General features: G+C 46.2%; 1 protein-coding gene across 1 annotated transcript in view; it reads right to left on the reverse strand.

Moving 5' to 3' along the window:
* The window catches only part of fat2 (FAT atypical cadherin 2), a 59,893-nt gene that overhangs the window by 17,310 nt on the left and 27,197 nt on the right, over nt 1-15,386 (reverse strand). Inside the window, exons 12-18 of the mRNA XM_030101883.1 lie at nt 11,701-15,368; nt 10,900-11,293; nt 9,231-9,430; nt 9,003-9,153; nt 8,230-8,463; nt 5,028-5,423; nt 115-326 (exon numbers count right to left, since the gene is read on the reverse strand). Of these exons, the coding sequence (XP_029957743.1) occupies nt 115-326; nt 5,028-5,423; nt 8,230-8,463; nt 9,003-9,153; nt 9,231-9,430; nt 10,900-11,293; nt 11,701-15,368 (5,255 nt within the window). The remainder of the gene's footprint in view (nt 1-114; nt 327-5,027; nt 5,424-8,229; nt 8,464-9,002; nt 9,154-9,230; nt 9,431-10,899; nt 11,294-11,700; nt 15,369-15,386) is intronic.

Here is a 15,386-nt window from a genome sequence, read left to right on the forward strand (position 1 = left end):
GATCCCTTCAGAGTCTGAGAGCTTCAGTCAGAAACAACACCACATGTGATTTTAGTCAGAGAAGCATTCAGGAGTCAGACTGACTGGGTGGGGTGGGGTGGGGGGGGGATATACCTTCAGCACCAGGCTGCCGGGCGTCAGGTCTTCGGGGATCTGGGCGCTGTAGTCGCCGCGGCCGAACGTGGGCGTGTTGTCGTTGACGTCGGTCACGTTGATCATCACCGTGGTGACGTCGGTGACGGACGTCCTCCCGCGGCTGCCCTCCACAGACAGGAAGTAGTGGTGGGAGACCTCGTAGTCCAGAGGGCTGATGAGGGTCAGCAGACCTGAGAAGAACCACGAGGAGCCAGAGAATAAACATACAGAATAGCCTCACTCACGCACGCCGCTTCAGTGCGAGAACAAACAAAGCTGTTCAACAACACACCGCCTGTGATGATCCTGTGGCAGCAGTTTAACAGTTGCAGCTCAGAGCAGCACAGAAACATGCAGCACTCTCCTGCATCGAGCCAAAGATTTTAAGTATTGATCGCTGTACTCATCACTGATTCATCATCTGAGATGAACAGGATCACACAGCGAGCAGTCGCCTGAGTGCCTTGATAACACACACACACACACACACGCGCACATTCTTTTTTAAGTAACCTTATGTCATGTATTAAAAAGACAGAGGCATTTCATGGTCCTTTATCTTTACTCTCCAGAGTAAACAGTGTAGAAATATAGAAATAAGGAATTAGCAGTTCTGTGTATTTCTCAGCTGATCATACCAATGCAGCGACGTGGATAAGAGCACGGCTGTGTGGAAACCATGCAACAAACAATTTATATCATACCGAAGCGATTCAAGAGTTTGGTATCATGTGGATGTTAAGCTTGTATCCGAGGGCACAGAAACATTAAAGTTCTTCCTACAGTTATATGTGAGACTATTTATATTTTCATTTATTTAGAAACTTCTTCATTTGCATGAGAAAATCTTTCTTTTTGCATCAAATTGTCAAAATATGAATAATTACAATTAACTGATTACAAAGCCCCTAATCAATTCAACTTTAATCAAGTACCACCTAAAGGTTTAGTGTCTAATGGATCCCTCATTGCATAAGATATGACCCACATGATTCTTGTTTTATGTGTAAATGTGAAGTGTGTGTGTTTTTTCTTCTTTATTTGATAGTATCGTAAAAAAGAAATTTACAGTTCACAGGAACACATCATAAAGTTTAACGGCGACTTTCACAGGGTTACATCTGCTCTCGCTCCTCTTTATTTTATCACGCCACACCAAGTAATCTCTGGATGATACTCGGCGGCGTTACGAAGCATGGAGTCCCTACAGGTCTCATATTTACAGACCGGAGCCACGCCGTAAACACTGTTTACAACACATATTTGACCCAGTGTGGATCATGTCCCGCATACTGACATTCTCCAGACCAGCAGTTGTACGGAAGTGGGTTGTTCCTGTAACTCCGCAGTCTGACAGCGTTTTCTCATGTCACAGTGAGCTCAGCACCGAGGTGGAGAGAAGTGACAGTTCAAGGACAACTTACACGCCGTTCCAGTGTGACAGCTCTGTAAAATCTTCAGACCTCAGCCGCTGACCGTGATAAATGGCACACAGGCTGTCACCTTCAAGCTGACTGCATTCAATAAGGGACAGCTTGAATAAGGAGCTAAACTGTGGGCATTTCCAACTGAGACCAGTCACTTCAAACTCACAAGCGATCCATTAGATCAAGGTCCAGTGTTGGGAAAGTAATATGTTGCAGTCAGTGGTCGAGCGACACTGACCAGTGCATCTAATCTATTGCTTTCCCAACACTGGAGCGGCCAGCGTCGATCCTGAAGCACTTCCACAGATGAGGCTGATGTCTGCTACTCTGTGTGCATCATAGATGAACACAGATATAAAGTGAAGTTAGTTCCTCCGCTACTCTGAGATGCAGCGAGACATCCCATCTGTAATCTTCCACCTCTGAAAATAGTCCCAGTCAGTTTACCAACTGACCGTCAGAATGTAACCCGTTAATTCTCACAGGTAGAAGTCAGTGAAGACAACTGTTCCTCTGTTCAGCTTTTCTCAACGAGATCAGTGTTATCAAGACCCAGATCAATTAAAACAAAACCAAACCCTTTGTCCTTGACCAAGACAAAAAAGCACAGAGTCTTTAAACATGACCCTGTCTCTTTATATAACACCCAGAACCTTTATGTTAGACACAAACTACACCTAAATCCCTGAGATTAAACCTGGGCTCCTCACACTCTCTCTGGAAACTTGAAACCACACGTAGCCTCTTCAACAAACGCCCCATTTGTTTAAACCAAATGGAGCGTTTAAAACAGGTCTAGACTCTTTAAATCTCACTAAGAGTTGCAAAATCTAACCCTGGCCTAGTCTGATCTTTTTATTTTACTTCACACTGATCCAGAATCTGTGAACCAAACTTGGACTATGTAAATGAGATGGGATTTTTTTTTTCCTTTTTAACCAGAAATAATTTTTTTCTTTTAGATGCCGTATGAGTGTGTGTCAGCGTCTCCTGGGCTGCCAGCCAGTCTGTGGAGCACTCCTCATTAAAACTACAGGATCCAACAACTCCCTCCCTCACCTCCTGCAGGTGTCAGGCTCAAAAGTTATCACCTCTTTAGGCTTCTGCTGTCAGGAAGTTGGCTGATCTCCATTTGTTCTGCTTCAGCTATCTGTGTGTGTGTGTGTGTGTGTGTGTGTGTGTGTGTGTGTGTGTGTGTGTGTGTGTGTGTGTGTGTGTGTGTGTGTGTGTGTGTGTGTGTGTGTGTGTGTGTTACAGCAGGTATTTTACGTCATTGCCGTGGAAGCACACAGTGTTACAACAGCTCTGATTTCAACCGATAAGGGGAAAAAAAACACACTCGTACGGAGACACACATTAAAGAACGTGACATAAAAGAAAACATAAATAAACACAAGAAGAGGATGTGGGTCATGACAAGATCTGTTCTTTAAAAAAAAATCTGAAATGAGTGCATAATGCAATTGTTTTTAAAAGGTAAACGAAAAGTTTATAAATCCAAACATCATTGTGGTTGTGGAATCTTTTTATGATCCCAACAAGCTAATTATTTGAAATAAGTGGCTTAATTTTCCCCAACCTTAGTCTTTAAACTTCAAAGTAACTACTGTGAAACTGCTTCTACGAAACTCTGATCTCAGCATGTTTGAGCTTTGATCTGAAGCTTCTCGTGTTGACTGCAGGTATGAAACCTGTCATTTACTCAGGAAATGGAAGGTGTGGCTCCAGTCGATCGTTTAATTCGCTGGCTTTGTGAAGTTTAACCTTTTCAGATTAAATATTTGGAGAGTCACGTGTTCCGCTGTTGACTGTTCACCGCTTGGTCCACTTCATGAACTTTTATTTTTGCTTTCAGAGGTAAACTTGGTTTACCAACCCACACAGGAAGACACACAACTATTTCCCTGGATTTGCCTAACCTACCTACCTTCCTACCTGCATAACTGTCTTCTGAACTAGCAACCAACTAACCAACAGACGTTCCTCAGATGGGATAAATGGGTTAGTAAGACATGTTCAACTCTAAAAATGGGTAAATGAGATGGGCCAGATGTATTTGCTGGTTAGTTGGTTTAGTTACATGCATAAGAAAAATTCTTCAAATGGGTCAGTTCAACAAGTTTAACAGGTTAGTTAGATGGATTATAAGTATTTGACGTTTTAGTTTTCTAATTTAACTGAACACATTTGTTAGTTGACATAATATGGGTTAGTTAGACACATTCCATGGGTGAATCATATGTGGTAGACAGACTTGCTTGGTTGGTTGTACCCATGAGATGGGTTGCTCACACTGGACTAGTTGGTTAATTAGATGAGTTAGTTAATGTACTGAGTGTATTAGTAAGATGGGATCATTTTAACATGTTAGAACTTGCTCAGCGGGTTAATTTGATGGGTTGGTTAACACAATACCCAAGTTAAACTGGATAGTAAGATGGGTTAGTTTGAGAGGTTAGTTTGTCCTGCTGTGGCAGATGGATCCAGAGACTTTCTGAGAGTTACAGTATGAGAAGAAGAAGTGCTGCTGAAAGAGGAGATTTACTATTTACAGCTGAGCATCATGGGAGATCTTCGGCGGTGACTCAGAGTGAACATGGTTTATTTTCCTGTGAATCACTGACTGGACCTCAGACGGTAAACACTGTAAATGATCCCTGGTGGTCTCAGAGAGTCGCTCTCCATCCATCAGACGGCGGACGGAGACATCGGAGAGTAATTTAAAGACTTTCTAAACACAAACAGGAGCAGCTGCCTGTTTGCAGAGGGATCGTCTGAAGAGAGTCGGACTCCCCGCTGGCTCCGAGGTGAAGGACGGAAGTAAAACTCACAGAGGTTACGTCCTGTCCGCTCACCGCCTCACATCCATAACCACCCCCTGACGCCTCTCGCTCCCCGCTCTGCTCTCATACATCAGTCTGTTTCACTGATACAGTCTCAAACCAAGGTCAAAGACAACTTAACAAACTCAACAAACCACCAAAAATCAATACAGCGATTCACAAAGAACCTCAAATCTTCCAGCAGAGATTCAGAAGAGAAAACATCAAAGAAGAGAACTCTTCATCAGTCTCCATGATCTCCATCACACTCGCACAGCGGGGGGCGTCCTCGCAGCCACAGATGTTTAACAGACCCTCAGTCTGCACGTCCTGTTTGTCCGCTGCGTTTTCTTCGCTTTACTTCCCGAGTCGAGTCACACGGCTTCATCTCTCATTCTCCATCGATTGGAATAAAATCAGAAGAGGGCCGACATCCTCATTAACGGCACCAGCGCACACTTTAGAAAAGCCCCTTTATACTTTTGCTTCTGTCTCAAGGAGAATAAGAAAGTTTGCTCTCTGACATGAGCCAAAGGCGAGAAGGAAACCTTCAAAATGAAGACCCGACATTCAGACGGAGGCTTTCCAATCAGTGGCGTTGAATAAGAACTGAGTTGTTAATCAGGCGTGAGTTTGGACCGACCTGTCTGAGGGTCCAGCCGAAAGCGGCGGTCTTCGTTCCCGGCCATGATGCGGTATGTGATGGGGTCCGACCCGCCGCCGCCGCCGTCTCCGCTCAGCGCCGACACGCTCAGCACCTCCGAGCCCACGGCCGAGGACTCTGGGAGCTGGGCCGTGTACTCCGAGCGCAAGAAGACCGGCTGGTAGTCGTCCAGGGAGACGACGTCCACCGTTACCGTGGCGACGGAGTAGAGCTGTCGCGGCAGGCCGCGGTCGGTGGCCTTCACCTTCAGCTCGAAGGCGGACGGGCCGTCGGAGGTCAGAGGTTGCTCCAGTCGCAGGATCCCCGAGAACTCGTCCAGAGAGAAGAAGCCGCCGTCACCCGACAGCAGAGAGTACCTCACCTCTGAGTTTATACCTGCAGCCGACAGGAAACAGGAAGTCATGTCAACCTTTCTTATGTTTGAGTAGTTTTCCTTTTCCCTGGATTCATGTGAAGGCAAATCTTTGTACTTTCTTCTCTTTCCAATCTTCAAAGGGATTCCTTGTTCTAACCTCGAGGAGGACGATTCAGAGTTCCAGTGAAAGGATCAAAGCGGCTGACAGTAACGGTTATCCAGCTTAGTGATGGCCTCGTTCCCTCACACACAGCGCTGATTTATCAACTGACGACAGATGGACTACAATTCAGCACTGTAACTAAGCACTTAACTGACCCATGACTTTCACTGATTGCATTAAGTTGAGCAAATTCTCTCATTTTAACATAAATCAACCAGTAATGACAGAGAGAAGTTTTGTCAAAACTGTTGTTTTGTTAATAATATTTTCCATAAAACAAAAAAGAAAGAAAAAAAGTTGTTCCTAATGTTGGAATTCGGATCATTTTCTTCTTCTTTTTTTTTAACAGCACATATTCAAAACAAGCCCATTAGACAGAAGCCAATCCAGTCTGGTCCTGGTTTCAGACCTTTTTTTTTTCATCAGTTTGAGTGTTGTCCAGGTTTCAAGGAATGTTCTGGCTTCAGTAAAATGAGCTGCTAATACCTGAGAATAAAAACCTCATGTGGAATTACACAAAACTGATTTCTGGTAAATAATCGAGCAAAAGTGACCAAAAACATCAAAACAGTGTGAGTGAAGTGAAAGTTTCTGTACATGCACACATTTCACTGAACATCTTCAAAGGCTTCTCCTTGTTTCTGTCCCGCAGTGAACTCCGACAACACTGATATTACACCTGATCATTAGAGCCTGTTACTTTTACAACTTAAACATGCACTTTGAAAACCAGGCTTTTCCAAAGCTCGGCCACAAACAAGATTGAGGGTTTTTTGTCCGTTTGAAGCAGAACTGCAGGTGTTTTTGTCTGAAGTACTGAGAGAAACAAAAGGGAATCTTCATCCAGTCTTCACTCTTTTAGCCTGAGGTCAGAAACATGGTGAGAACAAGATCAGTGGAAACTCTTTAATTCACCAGAATATTCCAGTAAAGCTGGACACTGGTGGACACGGCTACACTCAACTTACAGAACTTACGCCTTCAGAATACATGCACAGACACAGACTTTCTAAAACGTTTTTGACTCTGCTGGCTTCACTTTGTACAGTTTAATCTTTTTCTGTTTTGTTTTTCATTTTGACAAACTAAAGCCTGCAGATTAAAGAGAAATGCCGTGAGTCACTGTTGTCTGTGAGAAAGTCGACAAGCTGCTGCACATGTGAAGGAGTGTCGGATCTGTCTGAATCTGTCCGTCCTCGTGCTGACAGCTCCTGACTGTTTCAACACACACACACAGACTGCGACTGTTGCGGCTCATGTTGGCGCTTCAACTTCAAGCAACAAAAGCTAAAATATATTGTGTTGAATATCCTAATATCATATCTAACAGGAGCTGAAGTCACCATTCCTTAAGCTGCCATGGTGACGTTCCTCTCAAAAGTCATGTCTCACATTAATTCTCAGCTCCACGCTCACATGATGTAAGAGTTTGACTTTTATCTGATTCACACCTGAGAAGTGAGCGGCTATCAAAGCCAACAGAAGGATGAATTATTCACAGGCTGCAGAGGACACGAGCTCCACACTGAGAAGACTCGGCCCCGAGTTCAATCTGAGATTACGAACACATGCATGTGAACGTGTGTATGGTGGAAACTGCAGAGCAGACACACACACACACACACACACACACACACACACACACACACACACACACACACACACACACACACACACACACACACACACGCCCAGTCTTGTATTTCTATCCTTGTGGGGACCGTCCATTGACTCCCATTCATGTCTAGCCCCTAACCCTGACCCTTACCCTAACCCTAACCCACACCACAACAAAGCCTAACCCTAAAGAAATGTTTTTGCACTTTTACTTTTTTCAGTAACAACAACATGGTCAAGAAAACACTGTTTCTCCTACTTAGGACCGGAAAAAGGTCCCCACAAGGCACGTCGTTCCACGTTTTGCTATCCTTGTGGGGACATTTGGCCCTGACAAGGATAGAAATACAAGAACACACACACACACACACACACACACACACACACACACACACACACACACACACACACACACGTACACACACACAGCAGACCGTGTGAAGGACAGCAGAAATCAACCAGAGTGCTGTCAGGTCCGTGTGGTTAAAATCTGAATGCACTCACTGTGAGGTCCACAGCTGCGAACAGTTGATTCAGTAACATGTTAACGTGATGCCACCACTTACTGCGCTGACATGTTGTAAATTGATTCACTGAATTACTCATTTCAGTAAAGTTTCTACACTTGGGAACATTTGTAGAGCTGCTGTCTCTCTCTGAGCAGCTCTGTTACAATTACACAACACTAAAGCTAAAATTCATTGCTTTACTTTTTTTTTGTTTCAGAAAAATTTTGGAAATAATGTCTGCTTATACAGAAACTGCAAAAACACTGAAAATGATATAGTTTTTCCTGTTTGTCCATTAGGGGTGCTGTTTTTATGCAATAAAACCATGCATGTATGCACGCAGAGAACAATGCGCTGTAAACATTGAAGCTCTGGTAAACTGAATTTCTCTGTTGTTTTGGTCCACTCAGTTCTAATTATTTGAAAGAAAAAAAATGTCTCCACATGTAATCCAGATGATGATCTAGTGACTGTACACTTTTTTTTTATAGAAAAGCTGTTTAATTCAAGGGTGAACCCAAAACGCAGTCGCCTTACCCGCGTCGGGGTCGCTGGCGTAGACGACAGCGACCGGCGTGCGTGCGGTGGTGTTATCGAACACGGTGACCTGGTAGTGGCTGGAGGAGAAGAGGGGCGGGTTGTCGTTCATGTCCTGGACGAGCAGCTGCACGTCGGCCTGGCAGGACCGCCCGCCGCCGTCCGTCGCCTTCACCACCAGGCTGAGCTCCATCTCCTTCTCACGGTCCAACACGGCCAGAGTGAAGAGCTCGCCTGCAGACACGGCAGGAAACAGCTTACAGAAGCACTGACTGCTGTTTACAGACACTTTGTTCCATCAAGGTTTCTTTAAATACAGAATTCACGAAGCGTTTTCATTTCAAACATGAAACATTGACCTGCCGCTGGTTATAGACCAGATTAAAACCATTTAGGTTTGGTTTGCTGGTTAGAAACTGTTTTTTATACTTTTGTGTTGCTTTGAATCAGTTTTGGACTTTGTGGTTGGGTTATTTACTAAAGCTGGTTTTTCTAACAGTTGGAAGTGGATTTCTGGGCTGGGCTTTGATCACAGTCTTGTATTTAATTCTCTGTTGGTGGTACACTACAAGTCTGTGGTTAATTAAGTCCTCTTGCTGATTATCATCAATATGTCAGCACGCCATCCCGATGCAGCTGTTTTAACAGAGGTGAAGTGTGATGGATGTGTCAGGATAGAGGAAACAATGGGTCTGTTTATGTCTGCGGTGCTTTCAGGGCCCCTCGGAGCAGCTGACGGTATCAGATCCTCAATGGAAGAGACGGTGGCTTACCCGAGTGCCCCAAGTGAAGGCGCTCTGCGTGCGGGCCGTGCAGCGTGTAGGAGATCTGCCCGTTGGCGCCTACATCCGGATCCCACGCCGACACCTTCAGGACGAACATGCCGGGAGGCGAGTTCTCCATCAGGGTCTCGGTGTACAGCACCTGCAACAGATGCATCAACGTATCGGACTTGTTGTCTTCAATAATGACTGAGTGAATCGTTCCGGGCCGTCTCTCACCTGCTCACACTGAGGACTGTTGTCGTTGATGTCCAACACGTGGACGTCCACGGTGATGGGAGCCTCAAACTTGCCGTCGGTGGCTCGTACTTTCAGAGTGTATCTGTCTTTGAGCTCCCGGTCCAAAGTCTCCTTCAGGATCAAACCCCACTCCCCTTCGTCCATCTGCACGATGGCGAACTGGCCCAGAGGGTCTCCGTCTGCAGGGGCAACACAGACCAGAGTCAGCCGCATTGCTCTTCAGTGGCATTACCAAGACCACATCATGGACGACAGGGTCTTATGGGTGTGCATGTGTACGTTTCCTCTGAAGCACTGTGAAGAAACAGACTTTTCTTTTTTTGGACTCTCCCCTGTGGTGTTTGTGTCTTCGGTTTTCTCAGTAGTTTCCTTTTGGTTTGTTTGCGTGTTTGTGCTTGTGCTATTTGTTGTGCAACGTTGAGGGTCCTCCACAGTAGTTTGTGTGAACTGACTTTCTTTCTTGCCGTTTGTGTTGTCTTGTGTAAGAGTGTGTGCGTCCTTGATCTCACTCCTTATTGTCTTTTGTTGATGGTGTTTTCTAGTGTTGTGTTGTATTGTTGCATTTAGTTTGTGTTCTTTTCTCTACAGACTGTAACATTTCTTTTGTTGGGTTTTTGTGTTGTGTATTGTAGTGCATTTGTCTCATCTTGTGTCGTGGTTTGGTTAACAGTGTGTGTGTCCTCCGTTGGACTCCTGCTTTCTGATTGGATGGAGCAGCTGCTTTGATCATGGCTGCTGACAGAAATGTTGCTCTGAATAACGGAGTCACCTTCATGTGTTTGTCTTTCGCTGTGTGTTTCTGTCGGTTACATCAGACTTACTGAACGCACGCAGTGTGCTGGTCATGTGAATTAAGCCAATGGCTGCTTTTCATTGGCTCAGACAAAACAGAAAAAAAAAGACCGAAGCACATTCAGCTGCTTGAAGATGATGAGGAAGAGAAGGCAGAGATACTTGGAACTTAACAGAAGCTTATTTAAAGGAAGTGGTGTCAGGTATCACTGCAGACAATGACCCCACTTCCCCTTTCAATAAAGTGATTATTATTATAGATATCAAACACTGACTCTAGATTTATGTTTTAATTCAAATCCATTCAAGGTTTCTATCGATCAGTGTGAGGCGAGTTTCTCAGATCTGAAACTCTGAAAACCTCAAATTTTAATTCAACTTTCCTGTTGAACTGCTAGTTCATATAAACTCTCAAGGATTGTTCTAGACCGCTTGTTAAACTCTGCTACACGTCTTCGGTTTTCAAAGAAAGTTAAATCAAATGAAAAGAAGCAGTGAAATTGTGAGTAGTTACATAAGTCTACACTGTTAATGAATGCAGATAGTATTTCCATTTAAAGAGCCTTGGAGATGTCTGTCTTCTAGTGTACTGACCTGTCAATCAAACCTGCATTGTATAACATAAACATTCACATTTCGAATGTGTAGAAATATGAGTCTGTAATGAATTATTGGAATATAAAGAGTGCAGCCACACTGTTGTGACAGCGAGTCCTTCACAGCGCTAATCTGAGGCTTCATGTAAACTGTTAGCAAGAGAGCAGCAAGTCTGAACTCGAGTCTGCCCAACGTGTAAAACCTCAGCAATCCACACACACACACACGCACACCCACTGAGCCACACACACAAACAGACCTGTGATGTAACATGTGACCAGCCGGTTCTCCAGAGACACGTCGGCGTCGGTGGTTGTCATGGTGAGGATGGGCTGGAACGGCATGTGGTTCTCCTCCACCGAGCCGTGGTACACCTCCTCCGAAAATCGGGGTGCATTGTCATTCTCGTCCGTCACCATCACCTCCACCAGCACGCTGGACGACAGCCGTACGTCGCCGCCGTGGTCGGTGGCGAGCACGTGGAAGCGGTAGAGCCTGGTCACCTCGCAGTCTGTCTCTCTCACCGTGGTGATCCAACCACTATCCCCATCGATGGTGAACACCTCATTGATGTCCAGGGAGTCGTCGGGAAGAGACTGGAGGCTGTAGGTGACCAGTCCGTTGGTGTCTGTGTCCGGGTCATTGGCGGTTACCTGACAGTGGACACCTGATTGGTCACTGGGTTTTACAAAGCTCACGCACATTACAATAAGAACGATTTGAATGCTTTCCATGTTTATGCTTTCCTTGGAGTCGAACCGATATCCTTTCAAAAACACTGTTTAGCCCCTCTGTGATCGTTGACTTTAGCTTGAACATTACAATGAACACAAACACAGATGGATACACCCACTCTCACAAACACACAACAGTAGACAACTTCATCATGTACTGTTATGGCACCACCTAGAGATCAAATGTGTAATTTTAGTACAAGAGGAATGTTAGGGCAAATTAAAGTCGAATTGTTATATAAGAAGCCTTGTAGCTGCCATCTGGGTCAGTCTCTCTGTACCCCTCAGTGGCTAAAACGAACACTAAAGAAGCTGACGGTTCTCACCTGGATCACCGTGGTTCCAGCAGGCAGGTTTTCAGCCAGGAAAGCCCTGTACGGGCTGGCGTCGAATATCGGCTGGTTGTCGTTCACATCCTGGACCTGGATGCTGACAGACACCAGTGAGGCCACGTCCGTCCCGTTGTGGTTCCCCTGGGCAATCACGTCTATCTGGTACCACTTGGTCTTCTCGTGGTCAATGGTTTTCTGCAGTAGCAGAGTCCCGCTTTCTTTGTCCAGACTAAACACTTTGTCTTTGTTGCTCTCCACCGTGTTTCCGTTGACTAAGCTGTAGATGAGCGGCATGTCCGAGTCCGCCCTCACCGAGCCAATCTCGGACCCCATGGGGATGTCTTCTGCAGCTGAGAAGGTGTAGAGTGGCTCGGAGAACTTAGGGAGAGGAACATCAGGGGGAACCACTTTGAGCTGAACGGGGACGGTGGAGTTATGAAAGGGGAGGCTGCCGTCTCGAGCCTTCACTTTAAAATTGAAGATCTTGTTCTCCATGCCGAGCAGACTCTCTTTGACACTGACCACTCCGGTGAAAGGGTTAATCTCGATGACATCTTCTATGACTTCCTCGGCTTCATCCACCGTGTAAGTGACGTCTGCGTTTTTGCCATCGTCAGCATCATAAGCCATGATCTGAATGACAGGTGAGCCTTTGTTCACAGTGGACTGGATGGAGACCTGGTACTCTGAGGCTTTGAACTGAGGCATATTGTCGTTCTGATCTGTAAGGATGATCTTCACTGTGCAGAAGGCCACTCTCCCGCCTCCGTCCTTGGCCATCACTTTGATTGCAATGACTCTCTGCGTGGGGTTTTCTCTGTCAAGCGGCTGAGTGGTAACGATCTGTCCATCTCTGTGGATAGAAAACTTGTCATCGGCGAGCTTGTTGATGATGGTGTAGTCCACGGTACCATACGGCCCGTCATCTGGGTCAATGGCCGCCAGTCGGATCACACGAGTTCCTGCCTGTGCGTTCTCGGCCAGTTCAGCCTCGTAGACACTCTGTTTGAAATAGGGACTGTGCCTGTTGCTGTGAACCATGTCTATGCTGACGGGGGCAGTTTTCTGAAACACCCCGTCAGACACAGCCACAGTCAGGTTGTACTGGGGGTCTAAGTTCCTCCTGCAGACGTTGGAGAAGGAAATGATCCCAGAGGATTCATTGATGTTGAAGTAACGGCCTTCGTTCCCTGACAGAATTTTGTACTTGAGGTTGTTCACGTCAGTGGTGTCTGGGTCTGACGCCTGGATTTTGATCACGATGTGACCACATTTTGCCATTTCATCAACAGTAGCTTCATACTGGGAGCTCACAAAGTCCGGAGGGTTGTCATTGACGTCACTCACATTCAGAAAAACAGAGGCCTCACTACTGAGAGGTATGGTCCCATTGTCCACCACTTTGACTTTCAAGATAAATTGCTTTCTGCTTTCATAATCCAGCACTTGCTTGGTTGTAATCCATCCAGTCTTTGGGTCAATATCAAAGAAATCTGTCTCATCCTCCTCTGCTTTAATGATCTGGAAGGTCAAGTCTTTGTTTCTACCAGAGTCTCTGTCAGAAGCAGAAACTTGAATTACAGAAGTGCCGATCGGGAGTCCCTCAGCAATGTTCATGCTATACGTTGGCTTTGAGAAAACTGGTTCATTGTCATTCACATCCTCAACTTCAACTTCAATAGATGCCTCTGAGAATGCTCCAGTCACAGAGTCACTGGCTCGGACCGTTAGCACATGCATTGTCTCAGTCTCATAGTCCAGTGGGTTGGTGACAATCAATACGCCTGTTTTAAAATCAACATGAAAGTGCTTGGAAGCATTTTCCTCCTCCAGGTTGTAGATGAGTCGATAGCCCTCAGGGTTCCTAGCCTGGACATGAAGGATTGTGGTGAATGGAGGCACGTTTTCAGGGACTTTCAGTGGGTAAAGAAGAGTCTGAAAAACCGGGTTGGTTCGATTCCTCACTTGGATGCTGAGCTGAGCAGTGTTGCTCAGACTGGGTTCACCCTCATCTGCAGCTATGACTGTCAACACGTATTTATTCAGCGCTTCAAAATCAAGTGGTCTTTGAAGAGACACATCACCCACAGCAGGATCGATCCTGAAGAGGTTGTAGTCATCCTCCAGTGCGTACATGACAGATCCATTCTCTCCCATATCCTGATCGATGGCGGTTGCCTGGTACAAAACATCTCCCGGTTCTGTGTCTTCAGAGATCACCATCGAAAAAGGTAAGTTCAGAAACTGTGGAGGGTTATCATTGACATCGTCGATGAAAACTTTGACTTGGGCTGTAGCCGTTCTGGGAGGAGTCCTCATGTCCTCCGCCTTCACCAGAATTTCGTAAGCGTCCTGTTCTTCTCGGTCAAAAGGAATACCAGTATTTTCAAGAACGCCTGAAGTCTGTGAGATTGTAAACTTGCCCACTGGGTTCATTACTGAATACAAAACAGGTTCATTTAAAAAGCTGCCAATGACTCTGAGAGCTAACAAGGTTTTCACTGTTCTCAGATTTTCATGGATGCTAGTTGAGTACACCTGCTGCTCAAACCTGAGATCGGTTGTCGTTAGGTTTGTTGTATTTATTCTGACTGTAGCTGAGTCTTTAAAAAGGCCATCAGAAGCTTTGACCACCAGCTGGTAGGATGGGCTGAATTCAGACACATTGCTGACGGTGAGGACTCCGGTGTCCGGATGAATGGAGAAGGCGTTGTGAAGGTTTCCCTCAGCAATGCTGTACAACACTGCTGAGTCTGCGTCATGTGCCACAACTTGCCCCACCTCTGCATGTCTGACAGCCGGGAGCAGGACCAAGAGCTCGTACTGGGGCTCGGTGAACTTCGGTGAGCAGTCATTCTGGTCTAGTATCTGAACGGTGACTTTAGCCGGTTCTGCAGCAAACAGCGCTGGTTCTCCAGAGTCCTTCACCTGCACTGAGAAGTGATACCGAGGTCTGGTTTCAAAGTCCACTGGTGATATTAGAGAGATGGTTCCTGTACTGGAGTCGATCTTAAAGACTTTGAGGGCGTCTGCCTCGAGGATCTGATACACCAGCAGAGAGTTTGAGTCCCGATCTGCGTCTGAGGCCTGAATGACTAAAGGACTACTCCTCTCACCCATCACCATACTGTTAACGGGAGCCGACTCACTGATCCGGCCCACGTACGCCTTCTGCTGGAACACTGGAGCATTGTCATTCTCGTCTGTCACGTAGATGTAGACGAGTGTCGTGGACGAGGCACCGCTCGCAGTGGAAGCTGTGACTTTCAGCTTGTAGGAGTCGCGCTCTTCAAAGTCCAAGTGCTTCAGGGTGGAAATCAGTCCGGTTGTGGGGTTGATTGAAAATATGCCATCCGGGTTTCCGTCCTCTATTTCATAATGAAGTGCAGTTGGGCTGGAGGCCGACACTGTGACCACCGGGGAACCCGGGGCACTGGACTCGCTGACCTCTGTTAGGTATTCATCAGGAGGGAACGACGGGGGGGTGAGGTCGGAGACGTGAATGTGGATCTGGACAGAGCAGAGGTCGCTGCGCTGAGGGAAACCCTGGTCGGTGGCCTTCACGGTCAGGTGGAACTGATCCTGAGGCTGAAGGTCCAGAGGTTTAGAGACAGTGATGGAGCCCAGCTCAGGGTCTATGGAGAAGACACTGTCGGTGTTACCTGAAAGAGAAGTAAAGA

The sequence above is a fragment of the Salarias fasciatus genome, chromosome 2, assembly GCF_902148845.1.
Source record: "Salarias fasciatus chromosome 2, fSalaFa1.1, whole genome shotgun sequence".
Lineage (NCBI taxonomy): Eukaryota > Metazoa > Chordata > Actinopteri > Blenniiformes > Blenniidae > Salarias > Salarias fasciatus.